The following is a 25,629-nucleotide window of genomic DNA, read 5'->3' on the forward strand; positions in this document are numbered from 1 at the left end:
ACTGGAGGCAGGAACACACAGATATGGGCTGGCATGGATCAGGACCACAGGCAGATGAACGAACGGGATCCTTCCAGGATGCCGGGTGAAGGAAGGGAAGCAGGAAAATCAGGAAATCCGGAAATCCGGCTTGGCCCTCGTGATCCCTCAAATTTATACTGAGTATGACATGTATGGGATGGAATACTCTGTTTGGTCAATTCTGGCATCTATCTTGTCTGTTCCTCCCCAAAGGAGGGCTCAGGTGGGACCTCTTTATCCTCCTGGACAGTAAAATGTTTTCCTCAGAGCTGAGCAGTGTCCTTGGCTCTGCATACCAGTCTCTAGCAGTAACTATAAGCATCAAGTGTTATCAATCCTAGAAGCACACACTGTCTGAGAAACTTGCTGTTAATTTCAGCAAATGCAACTACCTAAAGAGACTTAGCTAATAGCAAAAGTACAAAACAGAAAATCACCTTTATCCTGGCCCAAACCAGGACACCCAAACACTGTGTCTTTCAGTTTTAGCTATCTCTTCATCTGAGCACACCTTATGGTCTCAGACTCCTGCCTATTATTTGTTTTGGAAACGGGGTGTCACAACTCACTTCTACAGGCAAAGGTTAAAATATTCTTAAATAAGATATATGCTTGTCTTAATCAAGCACTAGGCTCTCACAAAGGTCATTACCAAAAGCCAATTCAGCTGCATACTGTTTCAGTAGCTTCTACTGTCTGGTCAGGCATAGTTCTTGTTTAATCTCCAACTTCAGTTTGCACTTTGCTCAAGTGATTTCACTGTCTCCAGGCAAATTATGGTTTAGGAGTTCTTTCTCTTCCTCCCTTCTACCAGGCAGATGCCAACCAAGATAGCGATAGAACAGAAACATTACTAAATTTAACCATTGCCAAGAGGCACTGTCAGAGTCAGAGGAAAGATCCTGAGTTATTCTTCTCCTCACAGCCCCTACAGATATCCATACCTATCCATCTTGACAACACAGGAAGCCACTGCCCTGACTGCTGGGCAGCTGTGCTGCCTCCAACAAAGCCAGGTCATATGATCAGGTTCTCCATAACCTGTCCAGAGGGTATGCAACTGGGACCTCTCCTGTGGGGATGGCAATGACCACTCTGATAGGCTCCATTCAATCCCTCTGAAAGCCTTTCTCCTTCCCATGGTTCAGTGAAGCAGGGTGCTAGCTGCACAGAGGTATCTGACATAGGAGTGGGAGCACACATTGTCTTCACCTGTGCTAGCAGAGAAACTAAGACGGTTAAGGCTCTCGCTACAATAAATCCATGTTAGCATAAACCTTTCCTCAGTAAGATGCACCCAAATGATCTTTGTTATGTGACAAAGAGGAGGCTGTGAACATCCCTGCTCATTACATTGGGGTTACGGTCATCATTCTCCTCCTCAGACATGAAGTCTTCTAGCCACTCCCCCAAAGGGATGGCTCTTTAGTTCAAGGTGTAACAGGAACAAATAATATGTTAATAAGAAGAACACTTATGTCACTTGATACCTCACACAGCGTCTTTGCTGCAGAAATTTTATTAGAAAGGACTTCAACATTCAGCTCCTAAATTCCCTCTATCATGGCTAAATATCTGTATAATACAGGAAGTAGTCTGTAAGTCAGGACTATTTTAAACCATGGTTTTCCTCCCCACCCCTGTTTCTATAGCGTTCCCTGAATTTAGTAACTTAGTGAGACAACAGCTGAAGGCTTCTGTATAGCACATGTGAATTCAATTTGCTAGCAGCTCACAGAAGGGGCTTTTTTGAAGTAGGCAAAGAGGTGCCCCAAAGACATCAGTGAGCTTCTAGGGAGCAAAGAAAGGGAAACAGATAACAACAGGATCTCTGCCCAGCCTCTGGAAGGAAGCAACACCGTTCCCCTCACTGAGCCCTCACATTCTGCTAAACCAATCCTACAGACAGACAGAGGAGAAGGGGTTTAGGGTTTGAACTTGTCCCTGGGGACTGTCATGTGGCAGCTGCAAGGGAAACACTTGGTGCCTCTGACCCAGCTGGAGTTCCTCAGTAAAGTGCAAGCAGGTGTGCCCTGACAAATCACAAAGGGACTTTCCCCTTTGGGGTCCCAGAGACTCAATATATTTTACACACACAGCAGGACTCCTGCTGTCACAACCCACAAGGTGAGTGTGGCACCCTCACATGTCACAAAGTGAGCAGAGCTCCCCAGATGTGTGAGCCAAACAAGATATCATGTCCCACAGAGTGAATAAAGCATTACGTCCCACAGAGCAGGCATGGGCAGAGTTTGCCAGGAGTGGGGGTTGAGCCAGGAAGATTTGGACTGGATCCCCTAGCTTTCTAAACTCCTTTAGAGAGGAGGATAGGTACAACTGGGTCCAAACCTCCTCCTCTAATTAATCTCTTTTAACAACTCACTTGGCGGGATTAAAATTGAGAATTCTCTGCGCAGTATTCTCAGAGTAAGATTATTACCCAGGAGGTTTGTATAAAAACACAACTTTACTTAAAACTGGGTAAGATTTATAAAGTATGTCAGATCACAACTAGTAGAACTAGAAATGATGGTACTTTCAAAGCAATGGATTACAGTTTCACAAAATTTAAGGAAATTGTCAAAACAACAGGTTACAACTAATAAAGCTTAACAAAGAGCAACAAAGAGTAAAACTTGACAGCGTTGGAAACTATGTTACCCCCATGTGCTGAGGTTAGAAATAGAGACACAGGGGGAGAGAGGGATAAACAAGACAGGAAAGATACCACCACCCTGGTATCAAGCAATGACCTGAGTAGGAAATTGTGGTCCTCGGATGGTGGGTGTGCTTACAGCATTTCCAGCATGCATCTTTTTTGCCACCTGACCCCACCTTTAAGGGGGGTCTTTGGCATATCTTGCGAAGCCAGGTGTTTACTTGGGCCCCTACAGACAGGGTGACAGGGCAATAACCCTTATTTCTGCACATGCACCCTGTGTGAGTCTGACCTCGCTGATTTGCATCTGTCTCAAAATAGCAATTTTAAAATTAATAGCATTGGTTTGGGTGGAGGACCTGGCTGGCCAGAGATGAGTAGGGGGTGACACCTCGATGTGATAAGACCTATTGGGTGGAGTCTATTCCTCTCTGAGTGCCAGCCTTCAATGCTGGGACATCCTTCTAGGCATGACTGAGCCACCTTGATTGTACTTGCAAAGTACCTGGCTAAGGAGGCTGAAGCAGAGTGAGGATGGCACCAGGAAGAAGATAAGAACTGATGAATGGGTGGAGACTACTCCCCTTTTCTGAGGGCCAACCTTCAATGCTGGGATGCCCCTGGAGGCACGATTATTTACTTGGCTAAAGTGGCTGGAAGAGAGAAGGAATGGCATCTGGCAGAAGATAAGAACTGATGACTGGATGGAGGACTACACCCTTCTGCTCCCCTCCACGCAGCCTGCCTTCTAACGACCCTGGCTGACTGACAGCTGCCCCTTCAGAGCAAAAGGCACTCAGGGGTATATATTGCTGTCCATGCTCTGAGTGGCATCATCTCTTGACCCACCACCATTTCTGCACTGGACCCTGTCCAGAATCAGTGCCATCCTGAAAAACCTCGCTAGACAGCTGGACCCCTGGTGATGACTCTCTCTCTCTGTCTCATTTTTCCCACTTTCTTATCCTTTTTCTCCATTTCTCTCTCTCATTCTTTCTTACCATTTTCTTACAACTTTTTCTCTCTCTTTCTTATATCTTCTTTTCCTCTCTCCCTCTTTTGCCTGGCTCTACATTTTTGCCTGTGTCAATTGTCAGATAAAATCTGCTTGCACCCGACAGTGCAAGTCTACAGTTGGACTTTGTTTCACGTATCCAAAACAAAAATAAATTTAAATGTTACCTTGGACCGTAACCAGGAATCTAGGAGATTCCTGTAGTGTATAGAGGATAATTTCCTGCTTCAGCTAGTAAATGAGCCCACCAGGGATGGAGCCTCGCTTGGCCTTCTTTTCTCAAACAGAGAGGAGCTGGTGGGAGATGTGGTGGTTGGTGGACGCCTGGGACTTAGCGACCATGAAATAATAAAGTTTTCAATATTCAGGGATACAAGGAGGGTCGTCAATAAGACCACTACGCTGGACTTCCGGAGGGCAGATTTTGGCCTATTCAGAAGACTTGTTCAGAGTATACCCTGGGAAACAGACCTTGAAAACAGAGGGGTACAGGAAGGATGGTCGTACTTCAAGGAACAAGTTTTGAAAGCACAGGAGCAGACTGTCCCAGTATGCCGAAAGGCGAGCCGGTGGGGAAGACGACCGGCCTGGCTGAATTGGGAGACTCTAAAAGAAATTAGGGTTAAGAGGAGGGCCTACCAATTATGGAAAAAAGGGCTAACTACTGAGGAGGAATTAAGGAATATTGTTAAGTCATGTCAAAAGAAAATCAGAGAGACAAAGGCACAATGTGAACGGAATCTCGCCACCTCTGTAAAGGATAACAAAAAGTCCTTCTACAGATACATCAGCAGCAAAAGAAGGGGCAAGGAAAACATCCATCCTTTACTGGACACGGGTGGGAATATAGTTGTCAAAGATGAAGAAAAGGCTGAGGTATTTAACACCTTCTTTACCTCAGTTTTCAGCAGAAAGACAGGTTACCCTGAAGACAGATGGCTTCTGGAGCTCATAGAAAGTGACATGAATCTAAAAAGCCCCCCTGTAATCCTGAAGGACACAGTCAGTGACCTACTGAGATGCTTGGATCCCCACAAGTCTATGGGACCAGATGGGATCCACCCAAGGGTAATGAAGGAGCTGGCAGAAGAGCTCGCCAAGCCTCTCTCTATCATCTACTGTCCTGGTTTGGGCCAGGATAAAGGTGGTTTTCTGTTTCTGTACTTTTGCTTTTAGCTAAGTCCCTTGTAAGTAGTTGCATTTGCTGAAATTAACAGCAAGTTTCTCATACAGTGTGTGTGCTTTTAGGACTGATAACACTTGATGTTTATAGTTACTGCTAGAGACTGGTATGCAGAGCCAAGGACTCTTATCAGCTCTAAGGAAAACATTTTACCCTCCAGAAGGAGTAAAGAGGTCCCACCTGAACCCTCCTTTAGGGAGGAACGGACAAGATAGATGCCAGAATTGACCAAACAGAGTATTCCATCCCATATACGTCACACTCAGTATAAATTTGAGGCATCACGTGGGCCGAGCCAGATCTTTTCCCGCTTCCCTTCCTCCCCGGCATCCTGGAAGGATCCTGTCTGTTCGTGTGCCTGTGGTCCTGATCCGTGCCAGCCCATATCTGTGTGTTCCTGCCTCCAGTTCCCGACTGCTGCCGACTCCAGGAGTCCAGCCTGGACTTTCCCAGGGCTGCCCTACAGCCTCGGTGGTGACGTGAGAGTTATTGGGGGAAAGGAGGGAGGAACGTGGTTTCCATTTTCCTGTATATTTGTATATATTTAGTAATTTTACCTATTTATCATTACTGTTTCATTAAAGTTGTGTAGTTTAGTTTCCAACCCATAAGTCTCTCTCCCTTATTCTCTCTCCTTTCTCTATCAAGGAGAGACAGATTAATAGAGAGCGTCTGTTATTCGGTTTAATTGCCGGGCCAGTGTTAAACCGTGACATCTACCAACAGTCCTGGCTCACTGGGGACATCCAGATGATTGGAAGTTGGCGAATGTCACGCCAATCCACAAAAAGGGCCAGAAAGAGGACCCAGGAAACTACAGGCCTGTCAGCCTGAGCTCAGTGCCTGGCAGGGTCATGGAACAGATCATCCTCAGTGCAATCACACAGCACCTGCAGGATGGGCAAGGGATCAGACCCAGGCAGCACGGGTTTAGGAAGGGCAGGTCCTGCCTGACCAACCTGATCTCCTTTTATGATCAGGTGACCCGACTGGTGGATGAGGGGAAGGCTGTGGATGTGGTCTACCTGGACTTCAGCAAGGCCTTTGACACCGTCTCCCACAGCATCCTCCTGAATAAACTATCAGCTTGCGGCTTGGACAGGAGCACCCTGTGCTGGGTTAGGAACTGGCTGGAGGGCCGGGCCCAGAGAGTGGTGCTGAACGGGGCTGCATCCAGTTGGCGGCCGGTCACTAGTGGTGTCCCCCAGGGATCAGTATTGGGCCTAGTTCTGTTCAATATCTTCATTGATGATTTAGATGAGGGGATTGAATCCATCATCAGCAAATTCGCAGATGACACTAAGCTGGGGGGGAGTGTCGATCAACTGGAAGGCAGGAGGCTCTGCAGAGGGACCTGGACAGACTGGAGAGTTGGGCTGATTCCAATGGGACGAGGTTTAACATGGCCAAGTGCCGGGTCCTGCACTTTGGCCACAACAACCCCAAGCAGCGCTACAGGCTGGGGACAGAGTGGTTGGAGAGCAGCCAGGCAGAAAGGGACCTGGGAGTCTGGATTGACAGGAAGCTGAACATGAGCCAGCAGTGTGCCCAGGTGGCCAAGAAAGCCAATGGCATCCTGGCCTGTACCCGGAACAGCGTCGCCAGCAGGTCCAAGGAAGTGATTCTGCCCCTGTACTCAGCCCTGGTGAGGTCACACCTCGAGTACTGTGTCCAGTTCTGGGCCCCCCAGTTCAGGAAGGATATCGAGGTCCTGGAGTGGGTCCAAAGGAGGGCAACCAGGCTGGTGAAGGGACTTGAGCACAGACCCTATGAGGAGAGGCTGAGAGAGCTGGGGTTGTTCAGCCTAAAGAAGAGGCGGCTCAGGGGAGCCCTCATCGCTCTCTACAACTACCTGAAAGGAGGGTGTAGCCAGGTGGGGGTTGGTCTCTTTTGCCAGACGACTTTCAACAAGACATGGGCATGGTCTTAAGTTGTGCCAGGGGAAATTTAGGTTAGATATTAGAAAGAATTTCTTTATGGAGAGAGTGATCCGGCATTGGAATGGGCTGCCCAGGGAAGTAGTGGATTCTCTGTCCCTGGAGATATTTAAAAAGAGACTGGATGTGGCACTCAGTGCCATGGTCTGGTAACTGCAACAGTAGTGGATCAAGGGTTGGACTTGATGATCTCTGAGGTCCTTTCCAACCCAGCCAATTCTATGATTCTATGATTCTATGATTCTATGATTCTATGATTCTATGATTTGGCTTAGTCGGCAGGATCATAACACTCCCTCTCCAGTGGCCTTACACAGGGCATACTCAAGATGGCACCCTGCCTCTGCAAGATACAGCTGGCCTGCCCCTCTCCCTTATTGAATAAGGACAGTCCTGCCTGTCAGGGTGTGAAAAATAAGGGTTTAAAATTTTAGTTTATTGTTTTGTTGAGTGTATCTTTCAATTTAATAATGTTTGTTTGGTCAGTTTGTCGAGATGGCATGTTGTGTCCTGTTGTTTTGGGGTGTACTTATAAGTAAGAAAAGCCAGAAAAACAGGAGGAGGGGCGGAATGCAGGGGCCCGCGAAACAGGGATGTCACGTGACCACTCCCTCCAGTAACAGAGCGAAGCCCGCGAAACGTGAAACCTTTCCCATTGGCAACAGCGAAGCCCGCGAAGCAAGAACGAGTGCTGGGAGAGCCCGCGGGATGGGAACCAATGATAAACTGATGGGAGACTGAGGGGGAAGGGCTTTATGAAAAGTATAAAAGGGCTGGTTTTACCTCATTGAACTTGTGAGCTGGTGGTGGGGCTACGGATTCCTGGCTGCCCAGCGTGCTGTAGCACGCTTCTTTACTTATATCTCAATAAAGAGTTTTTAAACATCGAGTCAGCGTTTTTGACACAGGGTGGCCATCAAAGAGATGTCCCCTTGCAAGGACAGTGTTCAGCCTATCGGCACAGCCACTAAAGAAGGGGCTGCTCTTGTGAGAATAGGGCCTCATTTATGAGAGGCCCTATTCTGATTTATGAGGGTAGTTACCCAAATGAGGGTCTCTTCTTGAGAGCAGAGGGTCCAGGTGGCTTATCAAATGAGGCCTCCACATAAGCACAACGTCCATTTTTTCAGGGTGGCTGTTTTGAGACAATCATTCTTTTGGGGATTCTACACCTGCACCATCTTCCCAGTCAGCAGCATTCTGCAGGGCAGCATCATCAACCTCTAAACTCTGTCACCTCACATGGATCAAAGCTGGGCCACCCACTGGCCATCCACCAACAAACAAAGCACCCTTATGGGGGGCTCTGCCCCTCTGTTCTGCTGGCAGGTACCCGGGAATGAGATGAAGGGGAAAGCCGTGAAATTCAGCAGATACACTTGGAGAAACAGCCACCCAAGCATTTCTGCTCACCCAGACAATGGTGACTCGTTGCGGCCTGTAACCTCACAGCCCAGGTCAGAGCTGGAGTACCCATTTACTGCTGTGCTGCTGTTTGTATGTACCACTGCACACTGTGGCCCACCATCAGATAGAGAACTGCTCAGCTGTTCAGTTTGTTATGTAGGTTAAGTTTCTAAGCAAGTTACTGACTTGAGATTATTTTAAATGAGCTAATTATCACTTCTGAATACATTACTGTAGGCCTTGACGAAAGTTCAGCTTGGCTGTTGCTTTTGTAGCTGAACCAAACACCGGGACGAAGGCACAACTCCTTTTGAGAGATAATGCCAAGTTCACACAGAACAAACTCCCTGAGGTACTGCTTATGCCCAAGATGAGGGTTTCTTCCTGCAGATGAGAGTTTCTTTCTTTCTTTCTTTCTGAGGGATTTCTCATCCCTCCCCTAAAAGCTCACTTTTTCCTCCGCCCAAAAGAAACCAGACTGAACCAAGGGCGAGAAGTCAAAGCCGCGCAGAGAGCTGGCCGAAGGGGGCTGCTACCTTCCCCAGGGAACGGCTAGCCCAGCCCGGTGTCAGCGCGGCTCATCCAAAGCCCGTGGCCCCAGACGTGGGTGGTGAGCCCCTGAGAAAAGGAGGCTACAGCACCCCTCTTCCACCCCGCGTTGGCGGGCCGGGCTGCTGTTAGGCGCCGTCATGTCGCAGCAGGTGCTGGGGGGAGCAGAGGCATCTGGCGAGCAAGCGCCCAGCGGAGTTTCACTTTCTGTCCCCTGCCTTCTGCCGAGCGGGAAATGAAAACTACTCGGCTTTATGAGCGCTGCTGCCCTCTGAGGCGGGCGGGGAGAAGAGCAGAGAGGCAGCCCTCAAATTTCTTCCCGAAGCACCGCCCCGGCAGCCGCTTCCCCGCTACCCTCCCCGTCCTCCCCGTCGCTGCCGCTTACCGCGGGGCTCGCGGGCAGCAGCGGTTGGGCCGAACCGAACCGAACACCGGCTCACTGCTCTGTGTTGCCTGTGAGCTCCGGTGCGGGGAGACGCGGTGTGCTAGTCCCCGGGGTCTCGCCAGCCGGTGCGGTGTGAACGTGAGGGGCTGTCGAGGCTTGAAGCGCTCCTGGTGTTGCGAGAACTGGTAAGAACCCTTTTTGCTTGTTTGTCGGATAGGACGAACCCTAACCACAGTGCGACAGGAGGAAAAAAAATATATAATATATTTATTATATGTATATTTATAATATTTATTATATAGAGAGAGGAAAAGAGGGAGCTGAGCAAATACATATTTGGCAGCGAAGTGGGAAATCAGTTTTCAGTTGTGTCTGAGCGAAGCAGACAGGTTGCGGGCCTCGAGTCCCTGTTGCAGCCCTTTCGTGGAGGACCTCAGGGCTCCCATTGTTGGGATAGAAAGAAAGCAGAAGAAATATATTCTGAATCTTATTATTTTAGAATTGATTATTTTAGAATTAGAGGTAGAAGAAAATAGGAATATGGAAACGTAAAAGTTTTGCCTTGTAAAGAATGGTACTTTGTTTGGAGTAGGAAAACTATGTACTCAGCATTTAAGTAGAGAGATAAGGATAAGACTGCATATCAAAGTTAGTCGAGTAGAGATAGAAGGAAGCTGGTAGTAAAAACAATTTGGAAGTAATCACACACCAGCTGGACTTTAACGAAGAGAAGGAAGGTGAAAAGGACACAGCGAGGAAGATGTCTTACTTCATCAGAGGAAGACAACTTACTTCATCCCCACGACCACCAGAAAGAGGCACACAAGCGCAGAAGGGGCCAGTCTACACATGCATATGTATTATGCAGTCTACACATGCATATGTATTAGAAAACGCTGTAACCTGTTGAATATGTAATTAGATTGTGAAAATTTCTGGGATATATTGTGGCTGCGCTGTGATTGACTTCGGAGACAGATTTGGGTGCGTACCCCTGGTTCCCGGGGCCTCGAAATAAAGCACCACATATAACCTCTCCCGAGGTTACACCATCTCCTCTCCAAGGCTGCCCTCTGCTCCCCCAGGTGCTGCCTTACAGCCCACCTCCTGCCCCAGCACCATTGCCTCTGCTGCATTCTCCTCGCTGAAATACCTGTGCAGGGAAAGGAGCAAGGGTGGTGGTGAAGAGGTGACACGGAACAGAGGTTGTGGTCCTCCTCAGGTGGAGGGAGGCTTTGAGGGCTGTGGAATGGGGTGTGAAGGGACCTAGGCTGGTGTCTTGGGAGGGCAGATAGGCTCTGGAGCAGGCCAGGGTGAAAGGGAGGACGCAGGCTAGTGGAGGGACGAAGAGCAAGAGTTCTAACTGAGTATGGGATGGAGGGAGGGTAGGAGGACCATGCTGCTACTGCTGCCTTTTCTCTGCCTGGTGCTACCGTGGTCACTTGGCTTGGCTAAGCCACCTGTGCGGCAGGAGCAGTATTGAGTCCTGCCCCTGGCCTGTGAAGGAAACTGCTTCTCCAGTGAGAGAGGGGAAACCTCAACACCAGTTTTTTTTAACACATTTACGCTAGGCAAGTAAGATCAAGTGCAGAATGGAGATAGGTATTTCTGATAGCCAAAATTAGGCAGTTCCATGAAAGGGTTGGAAAGTTACGTTTGTGTCCTTGCTCCTGCACCAGAGTTCCTGCTGGTAGTGCCTGGGGGAGAATTTCATCAAACCAGAGACCAAAATTCTCTTGCCTCTACATTCCCCTGCACCTTCCTGACCTAAAATCTTTCTACCTATTTCTTAAGTCACCCAAGGCCTTTTACCCCTGACCTGGCTCTTTTATCTCACCCTTAATCCTACCTCTCCTGCCAAGAGAAGAAATATTTTGCCAGTTCCCCTCATCCCAGGCCCAATACATCCCCAGCTGTTTTTCAGCTACCTCTGCCCTGCCTGCCCCTACCTGTGGCATTCCTGGTGGCTGTATTACTTACCTTCTGGATGATGTGATGCTAACTAAACCCACTGGCTCTTGGTGTACAAGCAAAGATGGACTCCTGCTCCAGCAGGGCCTTAGAAACCTGAATTCCTCATTATATAGTTTCCAGGGGAAGAGGCAGTGAGTTTAGCTCTGTTTTGCTGAGGAAGAAAATGAATCCAGTTTCTCTTCTCCAGCGGAGCTGCTCTAAGCACTGTTTTTTGATATAAAAACTAACATTCTTGAATCTTTCTTTCAATGTCTATGTTTTGGGGTTTTTTCCAAAATAAAGCTCTTCACCAACTTCAACAGTATTTAGTGAATCTGGGTGTATGATTAGAGGTAAAAAATACTCTCCAAAAGTAAAGAATCAAAAGTACATTGTGAAAAAGTCAACTTGATGACAATAATTGAAAAAAAAAAAGTCTGTTTCTAGTTTCCCTATGCAAGAAATTCTTCAGAAATTTTGTATTTAAAATTATTAGGCACAGTTAACCTGAAAAATAACATGCTTTTAAAGCAAAGATTTTTTGAAAGGCAGAATCATGATTTTTTTTTTTTTTGCTTATTTCCCTTTCTTGGTTTTCTTTTCTCCCTGTCTTATTTTCCTTTTCTTATTTTCCCTTCATTATTTCAGCACCTGGCCTCAAGTTCATTTTACATGCTGTTTAGTGTTTGTAAAATAATAATTTGATTTGGTTTTCCCCTTATGAATTCTTCCCTAAGCATATCCTTTTTTTCTGATTCTGCCTCCTTGTTGGTGGTGGGCTTTTAAAAAGTTTCATTTTTGTGTAATTACATTCAAACACTTGTCACATTGTTTTTCTTGTGGATTTTTAGTTTGCTTTAGTTTGAAGTTTTCTTTTAAGGAGCCAGTAGCTGTATCCTAAGGGTAATGGTCTGTTCAATACTCTTAAAAGATCAAGGCATTATAGTGGTTCTGTTGCTTTAACAGGTACTTTACATGTGATCACTCGAAAGAGCATAAAAACAAATTGATATTGTGCTTAAGTGCCTTTAAATATTACAGTCCAAAGTGCCACAGTAGAGCTGTGACTAAGCCATGTAAAAACAGTGCAAAGAGTCTAGTACAGAAAACAAATAAATGCTTATCAGATCAGAAGGCTAGAGAAGGTGAAATTTGCCTTTTTGAATACTTGGAATACTTTGGATAATAGAGCATTACTTTTATTAAACAGAGGAGTTTTGAACAATTTTATCACATTGTTTATCAACAGTTAAATCTGGAGTTCCCTGGCCAGGTGGAGCTGTTCTGTGGAACTGAATGTTCTGTTACTTCTGAAGAAAAGGAAGACAGGATGTGCAACTGCCGTCAGGCTCCATGTCTGTTACCTTGCTGATATCCCACACACCTGCAGTACCCGTATGAATTCAAATATGCTAAATGTTGTCACAGTTATATAACTAATTCTATTGACATTCCAGTACAATACTGTGGATGGGACAAAGAAGTGGACATCAAGAAAGAAGCAAGAAACTGGAAATGACTCAAAGTGAGACCATGAAAACAAAGGCAGTTGTACAAAATAATGAAGAGGCATCTGAAGAACTGAACCCCAGAAAACAGAGGCTTACATCAGTCTTTGGTGTGGCAGACTTAAAAAATGGTAATATTGTTTTGTCTATTCGGCACTCTCACATTTTCTTTTTTTCTAATGCCTGCTGTTACATTCTCTCTCCTTAGGCTTAATTTTCATCTATTTTTTATCTCTTTGCTGAGGCATGTACAGAAAATTCTCATTTTGCTCTGCCAAGTATATTTTGTTTTTTGGGAAGGGATTACATAAGGATCTCAAAGCTTTTTTCACTTTTAAGTCCTCAGGGTGGCCATTGGCCAGAAAGGTCTAGATGCTAGCCCTGTCTCTTTCCAAACACAGCCAGCATTGCTTCTGGATTTGCTAAACCATAGGCTGGTCCGTAGTTTTTCTAATGCAGTAGATTGGCCTCTCAAAAGTTGACATCAATATTTCAGGTGTCCATACTATTCTATCCCAGCTATAGCCCACCCTTACCAATGGCATTTCAGTTGTTCTCAGTTTCCATTTCATTTCCTCTCCCTTTGGTGATGGCTTCAGAAAAAAACCTTCTACTTTCCGATCACAATTACTTATACCCCTTTGGGCTACGAATATGCTGTCTTTTTAGAAGCAGTATGAACAGCTGTAACTTGCTTTTTCCACTTCTCAGGCTAGTTCCTTTCTTTGAAACTGAGTCAAAGAACACCAGAGTAAGGTGGAATGAGAAACTTGAAGCCTGTGTGGTAGACAACTAACACATGGTTCTATGTCTAGCTCTAAATTTTATTAGGCCTGAATGTGTAAAAGGTTGAATGAATGTCCTCATACAGGCAGCCTTTGATTTCTGTTTATTTATTTATTTATTTATGTATTTTGTGCTTAGACGTTTTATGAGAGGACTGAAATTAGAGGAACAGGGAGACATTTGAGTATCATAATCCAGACTTACTTGGATTTTTCATGTCTATTGCCAAATAAAATTAATTGTTACCTGCTTCAAGAACATAAGACTAGGTGGAACACTTTCTCACATCTGGCCAAGATGTGGTGTCTATGCACTGAATGGCTGAATATGTACAAGAGGAGTTTCCCACTGCAAAATAAGTTTTACTTTCTTTTGTTGTATCTATTGCCAGGTGTTACTTCCTCTTTTTCTGTGCCTACAGGAGCTGTTGGACTGTACAACATTGGACTAAGCTGCTGTCTGAACTCTGTACTCCAAGTGTTCCTCATGAATATATACTTCACAAGAATACTTCGAAGGTACCACCTGAGATATTCCCATTGTTGCTTGTCTTCACAGTTTTTATATGGGTTGTATGTTTGAAGGTCTGGATCATCAAGATGCTAGCGTGGTGCTTTCAGCTTGCTCAGCAAGGCCTCTGCCCTCTTCTGTCTTTCATATACAGACTAAGACCTGCAAAAGTACAAATTGCAGTTTCCTCACTTGTTCATGTGCTTGTTCATGCTCCTCTCTGGTTCATGTGCTTGTTGCATACTGGTAAGCTCCAGCCCTGAACACTGAATCTTTGTGGCTTGCATCTGTTTTCAATAACAAGATATTATTTTATTCCATATATGCTCATAGCCTGTTATAACAAAAGGATTTGTTGTGTATAAACATAGTCACTATTAATTTTGTAACTTTAATCATGTAAACATAAATATGTTGAACCTCTGGCCCCCAGTCCTCCTAGCTAACATGTGATAGACAAGAGAGCATGTGTTGTTGCAGATAGGGAATATGTAGCGTTATTTTGTTTGTGTGACTGTGCTGTCTACTTGTTTGTGAAGAAGATTTGGGCTTCTTCTTCTCTACCAACCACACTGATGACTGGTTTGATTTGTTTTCAGTTTGCTCAGTTCACTACAGCTTTAATTATCTAATGGAATAATTCCTATTCCATCCTCCTTTCTCCAGATTTTTTACACACTCACCAGTGTGCAGAGGAGGAATACAAGTTACAGGAGTGCAGAGATGAGAAGTGTTATAGATGGCAAAACTAAATAATGTAGACAGGAGGTTACCATTGTTATTTGAAAAAAGACAGAAAACCTGTGGACTGTAATAAATTTAGAGAGGTTAGAGCTTTCCAGCTGACATATAGTTGAAATACAAGCATTATGATTACATGCTCATGAAATTTTGTCTGTATGTTGAGAATGAAGGCATGAACAGGTGTCAGGCAAGAACAGGTCTAAAACTAACTTTAACTGATGTTCCGAGAGCCCAGAAATCACTTCAGGACAAGCTTGATTTGCTCCTTATTCAAGGACAGGCCAACTTAAAATTGTGGGCTTTGCTTTAGAAATACCAGCCTGCACTATGGGATGAACTAGTGCAGGTGTCTGTTCCCTTTTTTTCCTTCTTATGCTACAAACACGTCTGGTTCCTCATGAATTGCTGCTTTTTGTGCTATCCACCACTGCTCCTTCAGGTGTCGTGTCTAATTACTGGTTGATTTCCATTTATCTTGCTTCTCCTCTTTATAGGATCACAGTGCCACCACGTGCTGCACAGAAGAGGAATGTCCTGTACCAAATGCTTCTGCTGTTGGAGAAGATGCAGTGTGGAAAGCAGAAAGCTGTTTCTCCTATGGACCTCGCTTCCTGCCTTTCAGCATACAGAGTGAAATGTAAGCATCACTGCCTCAGGCTCACCTCTGTCTGCAGACCAGGGATGTAAATTATCAAGCATTAACAAGCAGAGCAGACTGACAGCTCGTTCAGAGTTTTAGAAATGTGAGGAGTTAGGTACACGATGATGAAGTGCTCTTCATAACTGCCTCCTCATAGTAAGTGAGATGCTGTGTTTTACTTGTGAAGAGGGGGAAAAAGCCCCTGCTGGAAATCCTTGCTTATGTCCAAAGACTGTCAGACTGCTAGAAGACTCGACTACTGATATACTGGTATACTGGCCAGAAAAGCAAAGGGATGTTGAGAGTCTGTTTATGTGTACAGATACACACGATATATCCAAATGTCCCAATCTTTATCATATAAAAGCCGAAACAGGACAGCACTGAAAAGGACACATGGTAGCCAGCTCAGACCTATATTAATGAAGAATATGAGGTAATGTGAAACATCAAGATTTTGCTAAACTGTAGCTAGTTTTTGCCCAGTTCCTAAATCCTGAGTTCATTGTGGGATGAAAACAAAAATTCTTTGCATTCACGAATGTGGATTTTGTCTGACCACCCCAGGTTCAATCTTGAAGCAAGTCTCTACTGAGCCATTCTAATCAAGCTGTACATTGAGCTGTGTCCCACCATTTTGGATTTCTTAATATGCAAGTTCAGCCAGAGCAAAAAGCCAAAGCATACTATTAGCACATCATTTTGGGCTTCCCGTGCTGAAGCTGTGTACTTTTTCTCTATGTGAGCATGCAGGAGTTTACACCATTCTGTGAATGAGACATATGGATAGGCCTCCCTATCATTTTTATCTCAGCACTCAGGAGTGTTACAGCCTCAGTGAGGGGATGGGGGACACAAGTCTGTGGAGTAGGGGATGTGAAAAAGAGAACAGAATATGCCCTGTATTGTTTCTAAGAAGACTCAAACAAATACAACCCTCAACTCTGTGAGACATCTGAGCCCTATCCCTCAGTAGGTATTGGATATACTCTTGACCCCACATCTGGTGACAAGGACAGGGTTGTACAATGTGGCACTCAAGCCCTCCTGTCTTTTCCCACTGCCTGCTCAGGTCACACAGAGACCTTGCAACTCATCTCCAGTCTACACTCTCTCCCAGGCAGGGAGTGGCAAGGGAACAAGTGGCTGGATCTAGTGGGGGACAATAAACCTCCCTTTGCCATCTGTGGGAAATCAGTGCTTGGTGCTATTCATAGTACTGACTGAGGTTGTGTTTTCTGTTTGTCAAGTGTTTGCCACACATGATGCTGCCCAGCTCTTTCTGACTCTCTGGAACTTGATGAAAATGCAGATGGAAAAGCCAGAGCTGGTAAGGACAGTCACCAAAATGAGCACCACCAAGTCCTTTGGTCCTTGTTGTGTGTGGTTTCCTCTGCTTCTTGAAGAAGAATGCTATTCATTGACAGATATCCTAAACAAAATTCTTAAAATTATCCCCTATCTGAATCTTTCCTCTTTTCCTTCAAATTGGAGAGGGAATCTTGATTCCATAGGTGTCAGAATTTTGAAATACAACTCACTTTTGTTCATCCTACTGTTAGGGCATGCCAGGGCCTCAGTTCTAATGGGACAGTTGATGAATAACAAAGCAATTGATCTTCTTGCAACACTGAATTTAGCTACCTTGCATTTCTTTTTACCCCAAATTTCTTTAAGCATTTATTGGCAATTTCTGGCATAGCTCCTCTGTTCTTCATTGTCAACCATATGCATTTTGTTATAATTAGGCACTGCTCCTATGCTTTGTGTATAACAATTCCTCCTGTGGAGCCATGTAAGGTAAGGTAAAAGTTCTTCACTCACTGTCATAGTTTTATTCATACAGAAGACAGGCTCCTGTTGTAGTTCCAAACAAAACAATAAAATTTTGCATCAAACCATACATTTAACTCTCAGATCTTGTTACTGATGATGTCTTTTCCTTCTTCTGGGTAATGAGGGGAAGGAATGGTTCTCCTTTAAATGGTGGGAAGTACTCTGCCCATGCAAGTCAATGTCATATCTGGGTTCAAAACAGTAACATGAAGTAACATGTCCACATGGGCTTTCCTGCCCAGAGGGAATTATTGAAGATGTGTTCTTCTTAAACGTTATTTTGGCTTTTTTTTTTTTTTTTTCATCCCTCCAGGTAAAAGAGCTGACTGATTTGTACACTATCTGTATACAGGAGCATCTGGCCTGTCAGAAATGCTCTCTTGAAACAAAAAGGAAAAGCAGCATGTTAATCCTTCCCCTCTCAATGCTGGATTCCAATTCTCACATGTTGAAGACTCTGGTAAGTTCAGTGGCTGCACTGTTTCTTTAGGAAGAAGATTTCCCTCTGTTCACTGCGGAAGCCTTCTCCTTCAAGCACTGCTGTCTCCTGGGACTCTTCTGAAATCTGTCTGCAAGAATCTCTGTAGGGTGTCTTTTCTCATTCACATTTGTTCTTTGTTTTTAGGGGCTCTGAATTTCTCAAAAGTTTTGGTTTTTTATTTGAGGAATGGGAAATAAAGCCCTTAAATTGCCTTTCTAAAAAGGATGTTGACTAAATACTCTGTAAGACTCAAACACTCATACTATACAGTGGTGTATACCAGTGAGACCTTACATGCCACAGTGAGGTGCCTCAAATAACTTGTAAACCCTGTACAGACTCACTATATTTGCCTTGTGTGGTGTTCTTTTACTGCTAAATCAGGTACAGGTGTGATGATGGCTACATAGGTTTGTAGTGTAACAAGGCAACCAGGTGCCCCTAATTGCCTTTATTGGCCCCCTGGTCCTGCTCATGCGCAGTGGGGGCCTGCCCTAATTAGGCACAGGTGGGCTTAACACAAGCTCATGGTCACTACCTGGCAACTAGGGGCACCTGGTTGCCTTGTTACACTACATAGGTTTTTCCTGGATTTTCAGGTGACAGTTGAACCATTGGACCTTATTTATTCTCTGACCACTGTTTCATCCTAAAGGAAACTCTTTCAGAATGTTTAAGACTTTGAAGTGTGCATAAAAGAGACTTATGCATCAACGTATTTTTGTGGAAAATGTGATCCTCTACTGTTTTTTCAACTAATATCATCACACCAGCAGCTATGAAAAAGGCTGCCAGGCAATCTTCCATGCTTAAATACCTTTGGCTTTGCTGTTTGCATGTACCTTGAACAAGTAGAAATAGAAATCCAGCTGTAAGCAGTTAAATTCAAAGAAATCTGTCTTCTTAGGAGGACTGTCTGCAACACTTTTTCCATCCGGTAGAGCTGACTGATCACAACATGTGTCTCTGTGAACAGTGTGGAAAGAGAACACCTTTTTTGCAGGTAATCAGATAATTATTTCCCCATATATCTCTCATATTCAGAACTCCCTCTGGGACTGGGAAGGGGGGGGAAGGAACCATATCAGTTTAAGAGCAGACAGACAACTCAAAGACTTGTCAGCTAGATATAAACTACATGCATCTTTCCTGTTAGGAAGTTCCCCACTCTCAGTGTAGCTTTAGCAACAAAAGAATGCTTTCATTGATTTTAATGTAAGTCACTGAGGGATGTAGCATTTCTGTACCAGTGGAAAAGCTTCTGTTGGTTTATGTTGAGCTTCCACTGTGGGGCTTTACACTGCTGCCTAGCTCCAGGGATAGACAAGAATATGTTACTGGAGCTATGCATGCACATAAAAGTAGGCTAGTGTAGGCTGATTTCCTTTCTTCCTTGCTCTCCATTTTTTTGAGTATTAGTCTCTTCCAGGCAATAATTTATCTGTTTCATTAAGAGGCAAGGGAATTGAAGAGAGGTGTGTGAGGGAGACTGCCTCAGCTCCAGGCTTGGAAGGGACTTACCACATCGGTTTCACCAGCGGGCAATCTCCAAGGTCACAATGCATCCGTATGTCTTGAAGGCAGCTGTGGCAGTAGGAATAATATTAACAAAGGCAGTGCTGGAAGGAAATGAGCTCTCAGGTTGGCATCCTTCAGGGACCTCTAGTGGCCACATCACATCTCACAATGAAATTGGCTTGCCTCATCTCAATAACCTAGGGCTACCCACTCAGGGTTAAGAAAGCAGATGAGAAACAAAGCAGTCCGTAAGACACCCAAGGATGGGTGCTGATCATGCTGAAGTTGAAAAACGTGGTTATCTTAGCTTTACTACGCGTGTGTGTGTGACGTTTGCATTTGCTGTCTAGTGGAACTGGCAATTATTCACTATAGCACTGACTGCTCTCTGTGCTACGTTCACTGGGTGCCAATGGCAATTTCACCTCCTCAGGGTTTGTTCCTTAATTTTAAATTACATTATTGCTTTACAGAGCATGAAGCTAGTCCATCTCCCACACAGCCTGACCATACACCTGAAGCGCTTCTGCTTTGAAAAGTCAGCCTACATTCACAAGCTTAATAATAATCTGCCATTCCCCCAAGACCTTGATTTCAATGTGATCTTGACAGAAAATCAGTGTCAAGCAGATAATAATGAAAAGGTAAAATACTCCTTGTACTTTGTTTTAAAAGGGCAGATTTTCTTCTCCCCTCCTTTGAAGTCTTATGAAAACTTAGAAGGTCCTACCAGTACTTACCTCAGCTCAAAGTACTGTCTAAGAAATGTCTGTTTCAGGCTTTACCTCTGCTTGGTGTTGTCTCACATCCCATGGTTTTAACTAGCGCAGGCATTATTCAAGTTTCTGTGCTCAGATTAAATCACCAAGGACATAACTGGAGCTTTCTGCCATAAGGACAAAAAACAGGCTTTACAAAAAACCCTCCAAAATCACAAAACCTAATGCCTTTTTTTTTTTTTTCTTTTTCCCCCTGAGTGTTTAGGATAATTTTTTCTTCAATTTCTAAATATACTAAAGAAAAGATGAAAAAATTATTCATTTGGATGACCAAATCCAGGCACTGTAAACAGTGTCTTTGAAGCAACTTCTGCCCTGTGGCTCATACTTCAAGGCAAGATGGCCTCACTGAGCCGCAGACTTACATCTTTGCAGAGGTCACTAGTCCAGGACCAGTGAAACTCCATTCCTGGGTGCTTCCTATGCAGTGTTGAGGTTGAGCCACAGAGCTGAGGTTAGCAAGGAGATGACAGCTTTGCCAGGCAGCTAAAAGTGATCTGCCATACTGGGCATCTGTTCCCCTTACTGAAAAATAACAAGGGAAAGTGTGGCAACAGCAAAACCTGGCTGGTGTAGTGTTGGCTGCAGTGTAACCACTTTGCTATCCCTTTGCTGCCTACTGCCTTTTTCACATTCCTGTGATCTTCAGGGAGGCTGGCAGCCCGTAGCTGGCAGGCAAAACTTTGACAGTAAGAGTCCAAAAGGCAGGATCCTCAAGTCCAATCTAATTTTTTTCCTATTTCCATATGAAATGCATGTTTTTGCTGTCCCGGCTTCTGCTTCTCTTCCAATAATGGCAAATGAGAATTGCTGCACTGAAAGTTACTCTTTGTGACTCTTCACAGGCTGGCTGGCAGTATGAGCTTTTTGCAGTTGTTGCTCATTCAGGATCAACTAGTTTTGGACATTACTGTGCCTATATTCGAAGTCTCACAGAATTGAAATGGTATTGCTTCAATGATTCGCACGTTTGCCAGGTGAGGACAAAAATTCATGTTTTCTTTTGTAACTTCTTGGACACACCTGTAGATCTCATTCAGTCTGACTGACTGCTGATTAAAGAGAACCAGAGAAATAAACTGAAGCTGCAGAGCATTATGCACCTCATTTGTCTGGTACAGCATAAGCTGAGCTGAGGGCGAAGCAACTCGAGCTTGTGTACCAGACAAAGGCCTTAGGTTCTACTTTACAGTTTGCAGAAGCAGCCATTTGCTGAAGCAGCCATTTGCTGAATACTCACCTGGATGTACTCTAGATCTGTTAAATGTAGATGTTCAAAAGAGGCCAAAGAGCTGTTTTTCCTCAAAGGATAAAGAATATTATCTGATTTATTAAAAGGTGTTTAGTTCCTGGGAATACCACTTACACCACTCTTAAGAGGATTGCTGTGCTGGTATCAATGTGTATTCATCTCTTGAGACTTTTTACCAGCATCCCCTTCTGTGTTTTTCTTTTCTAGGTATCATGGGATGATGTTAAAACCACCTATGGGCATTCCAGCCTCCATTTGTAAGCAAACACCTTTTATTTTATTTTATTTTTTTTTTTTTACCAACTGCTGCTTGGTTTGGAGTGAGGGTAGCAAAGAGGGAAGACAAATGGTTTGAACTGCCTATTGCCTGGCATGTACTGGGGATACAGGGGAACAAAAAGGCACCCTTGTATTCTTGTTGTACACTTGTATATCCTGTATGAAGTTAGATACATTGGTCAGGTTGCCTCCATGCTTTTGTTTTGATGCATCATGAGGAAGTGAGTTGTGGAGAAAGAGAAGCCCTTCTACAAGCTATAGTACTGCCAAGGGGTCAGCTTTATATGCTGGCTCAGGAACATTGGAGAGGGCTAGTTCAGTCAACCTACACCTGAAAAAGCTGAGTGGGGCAAACCTGGGACGTTACTTGTAATATAGATCTTCAAACGTACATCTTGTTTTGCTTCTTTGCTTCCACAGGGGAGAAACAGCCTATCTCTTGATTTACATGAAAAAACATCTGGAGTAGCCTTAACCTGGAGTATCAGAATGTCTCAGGAAGCTGTGCATTGTCCATAGAGCTCAGTGACTCTGAGGAGGAAATATGAGGAAACTATGAGGAAATATGTAAACCTTATTCGGACTAAGTGTTACTAGTCTTTTTCATACTAGTGGTTTTATTGGTAATTTTGTGGATCACAATAATCTGTTGTGTCTGATAGATTCCAACAATGCATCCCCTGATAATATTCCTGTGGGGGAATGATGGTAGTTTTAAGTTATCAAAGGCATTTTATTTTCACAGGTTTAACCTTTTTGCTGAGCAGGTTCTCTAACTGGAGAGATTTGAATTTTGCCCTCCTGGAAGCAAGCTAATGCTGGCCCTTTGCTGTCCCCTGGTGTTTCCTACAGAACTGTCTTTTGTATCCCTTAAGCCAAGCTTCTGGTCATGCCTTACTTGAAGTTCTACTTTTCCCAGGAAAATTTTGGAGATGTCAAGTTGGAACTGGAATCACCTGTTAACTTCTATTCTGATATTTCTTCTGCTAACACAACTTGGGCTTGAAGCTGTGAGTAACGGGCAGCACTTCCCTAACAAGTGAGAACAGAAACCTCGAATAATCTGTCGAAGGTATTTTATGAAGCAATTAGTCAGAGAAGAGCTATTTAGCTCTGAATCCCTGATATTTCCTACATGGCTGGCTTATATTTTTCCAGCTTCAAGTTGGCAGTCTCAGCAATATTTGTACCTGCCTGTGGAAATGTGTCACCAACACTTTAGAGAGCTGCATAGATAACAAAGATTTCTGACAAATATGAAGCCAAGAAACTGGAAGAGAGAAGCTTCTGAGCTAAATCTGTGTGAATTTTTTAAAACGAACAAGTTGTAAGTGCTGTGAAAAAGGACTTAAAAATAAAGGCAAAGTCAACAAAGGCCTCCACTAGGGTTTAAGAAATGATGCTCTGAGATAGGATGAGAAAGGATGCTCTGACTGTTCTCCTAAAATAGACCAATGACTGAAATTTCAGCAGCTGGTGGTATGCCATTTGGTTCAGTATGGAAATGCATTTTGCTGTCACAGGGGTGCTGCTGTGGAGCAGCAAGTGGGATAATCCTCTGTATATCTGCCTTTGGGATGGGCAGAGTGGAGGTCAAGGAACTGGAAAAGTCCCTTTTGTTAGGGAGGTGGCTACATGCCCCTGAGGAAGAGGGGACACAACAGTACTGGAAAGCCAGCCTGTTAATATATACTAGTTTCAGCAATGAGCTGAAGTTAATTTCTTCCTGTTCTTGGCTGTAGATTGGCTGTACAGGTACTTTGGCTGTCACTGTGGCCAGGGCATCTGGTGGACCAAAAGAGCTGTGTCCATCAGATACCTTTCCTCTGTGCAACACATTTTTCTCAGAGCTAAGGAGAAAAAAACACATGAGTTCATCAAATCTCCTCATAACATCACTGAGCAATACATCTGCTGGCTAAACCTTGCTTTCAGTGCAGAATTCAGGCAGAACAGGACCAGTCTTTTCTACCTCAGAAGTAAAAGTGTTCTCATTCGGCTTGTCGCAAATCTGCAGTGATCTGCACACCTCTTAAAGTCCTTGAAGATGGGGCTGAGGTGCCTGTGGACAAAGGCAGGTCTGCTTCTGACTGCTAGGAAAAAGGCTAGTCTGTAGGATGGAGCAGCAAGGAGGCCTGAGGAAAAGGACTCAGGAGACTTGAGGGTGCAAGAGGAAAACTACACAACTGAAAAGGCACAAAATCCTAAAGGAAATCTGGAACTAGAGGACAAGAGATTGGTACCACTGAGAACTTGTAGGGATCAGATGTGGATTGATGCCCTCTGGCCCATGGGGTCTCTTTGGGTATTTGCCCTGAGAGTGCTGAGCATGCTCGTGCTTTGTTGACTTTATCTATGTTTACTTCAAAACAGGTTGAGTATATTCTGCATGCAGAGTCTGCAAGTGGTAAAAAGTGCCTGAACGGAATGACCTGCCCCTGCTCTCTAGGCATTTGAGATGCTACATGTTGAAACATGGTATTACCCTGGGGCTGGTACTGCCTCTAAGAGGCAAAGAAATTACATGAAAATTAAAAGTCATTAATGGCTGGATAAACAATAAATGCTTACCACTCATATCTTTAAAATGAGTTCTTGGAAAATTTGGGGCAGAGCCCTGAAATCAGGTAGGATGACAGATGCTTCTGGCAGGACACAGGAGCCTCTAGGCTTGGGTCAAACCCACTCTGCATAAAACTAAGATTTGCGTTTTCCAGAATAGGCTACTATTTCTGAGCCTTGTAGAACTGTTTATTTTTCTAGTTTATGCAGAAGTTTTTCAGTTGTAGATGGTAAAAAATTGGATGTAGGACAGCATGCAGACAGGAAAGGCTGTAAGGTAGAGGTAAGTGTCAAGGGATGAGACACCCATAGCTGTTCGGCTTCTGAAAAGTGGGTAAGCATAGAAAACTATGCAGTGGCTGCTCCCGGAAACACAAATGTGCAATAGTGTGCCATTAGTGATCACCAGTCTTACAGACTAAGCAGTTTTTATTCTGGAGTCATGCAGAGCAAACACGATGCTCTTGAAAAGGCAAAACTTAATTTATTTCTTAGCTCCTTTCTCAAAGGGGAGAACCCTTCATTAAATGGATTGTGTTGTCCCTGTGTCCTGCAGCTTCTGCATATGAGGCTAAAATGGGTGCAGTGGAGAATATATATGTATATATATGTATATACAAATATATATATATATATATATATATGTATGTATATGGTATGTGCACATTGCTGCGGGGATGAAGCAGTATTGGCAATTTTAAAAATTATGATTCCTCCTGTGGACATATTTGTGCTTCCTTCTGAGACAAACAACTTTGTGCCTTCTTCTGATGATGTGTTCAGAGGTATTCAGGTGAGACCAGAACTGGGTTTTGTGCAACTTTCTTGAATATCGTTTTTCTGGTACAAAAGCTGTGGAGGGCCACCTTGATAATTTGAGAGACCTGAGAGCTAGTGAAAAGGCAAGGTCCCACACTGTAATGCAAGGCTAACCAAAAATAGCAATGAAGATGAGGCAAGGCTCATCACCAGAAAAGATAATAAGGAATTTGGAGGACACTTTCTCTGAATAAAGGGATTATGTATTCTATTGACTTTTGGCCTTAGCCAGTATATTTCATTGTGGTAGAGTGCTGTATTTTGTAAGCAATGTTTGTAGCTAGCAAAACCATGATCTTAGTTTATTGTATCTTGCTTTTAAAACAATCCATCTTATCATGATGTCATGTTTTCTCTGCACTATAAAAGAGCACTGTTGATGAATAAAATCAGACATATTACCTCCAGGTATATGTCTTGCTTATAATAGCCCTTCTTCCCATATTTTCCTTGTCCATAGCCAGTCAGAAGGGAGGGGGGAGGGGCAAAGCCTATTCTAAAGGTTTTGCAAGGGGCTGTATCCTCTCCTTGTCTGTGGCAGCTGGGAGAGGACTATGGATGGCCACCCACCTAGAGCTTCACATTAACGTGAGGATGCCCATTCTGGGACTGAGGATTTGGCAGGTACCTGCTGGAGCTAAGGACTTCTCCCTGTGCCTCTGGTCATATGGGTGACACCAGGAAACTTCTGAGAATTGTGATAGGCTTTCACAGCAATTTCCAGTTCAGGAAGATGCAGCAAATCGTCTGTATGGTGTTTCTTGCCTTTTGATGTATTTCAGGTATTGCATGTATTTACACCTGTC

General features: G+C 44.2%; 1 protein-coding gene across 3 annotated transcripts; it reads left to right on the forward strand.

The window, feature by feature from the left end:
- Positions 1 to 9,082: 9,082 nt before the first annotated feature.
- On the forward strand, positions 9,083 to 22,728 carry USP18 (ubiquitin specific peptidase 18). Of its 3 annotated transcripts, XM_030454766.1 has the most exons (12): positions 9,258 to 9,341; positions 12,359 to 12,464; positions 12,567 to 12,748; positions 13,825 to 13,921; positions 15,152 to 15,294; positions 16,548 to 16,627; positions 17,447 to 17,593; positions 18,522 to 18,617; positions 19,606 to 19,776; positions 20,757 to 20,888; positions 21,371 to 21,420; positions 21,863 to 22,728. In XM_030454766.1, exons 3-12 carry the CDS (start codon positions 12,580 to 12,582, stop codon positions 21,909 to 21,911), a joined length of 1,134 nt encoding a protein of 377 aa, XP_030310626.1. In that variant the 5' UTR covers positions 9,258 to 9,341; positions 12,359 to 12,464; positions 12,567 to 12,579; the 3' UTR covers positions 21,912 to 22,728. The 3 variants fall into 3 exon arrangements, with proteins under 3 accessions (XP_008502733.2, XP_030310637.1, XP_030310626.1); XM_008504511.2 differs by lacking the exon at positions 12,359 to 12,464 and having other exon boundaries at positions 9,083 to 9,341; positions 21,863 to 22,727; XM_030454777.1 differs by lacking the exon at positions 12,359 to 12,464 and having other exon boundaries at positions 9,255 to 9,341; positions 17,486 to 17,593; positions 21,863 to 22,727.
- The last annotated feature ends 2,901 nt before the right edge of the window (positions 22,729 to 25,629 follow it).

Source organism: Calypte anna, chromosome 1 (genome assembly GCF_003957555.1).
Source record: "Calypte anna isolate BGI_N300 chromosome 1, bCalAnn1_v1.p, whole genome shotgun sequence".
NCBI classification, from domain to species: Eukaryota; Metazoa; Chordata; class Aves; order Apodiformes; family Trochilidae; genus Calypte; species Calypte anna.

Bases quoted from the DNA above. Each gene is read 5' to 3' on its own strand.
- USP18 (XM_008504511.2), top strand. From the start codon at position 12,580: ATGGGACAAAGAAGTGGACATCAAGAAAGAAGCAAGAAACTGGAAATG. The intron at 13,922-15,151 runs GTACCACCTGAG...TCCTCTTTATAG, and splicing joins TTCACAAGAATACTTCGAAG to GATCACAGTGCCACCACGTG. The intron at 20,889-21,370 runs GTGAGGACAAAA...TTTCTTTTCTAG, and splicing joins ATGATTCGCACGTTTGCCAG to GTATCATGGGATGATGTTAA.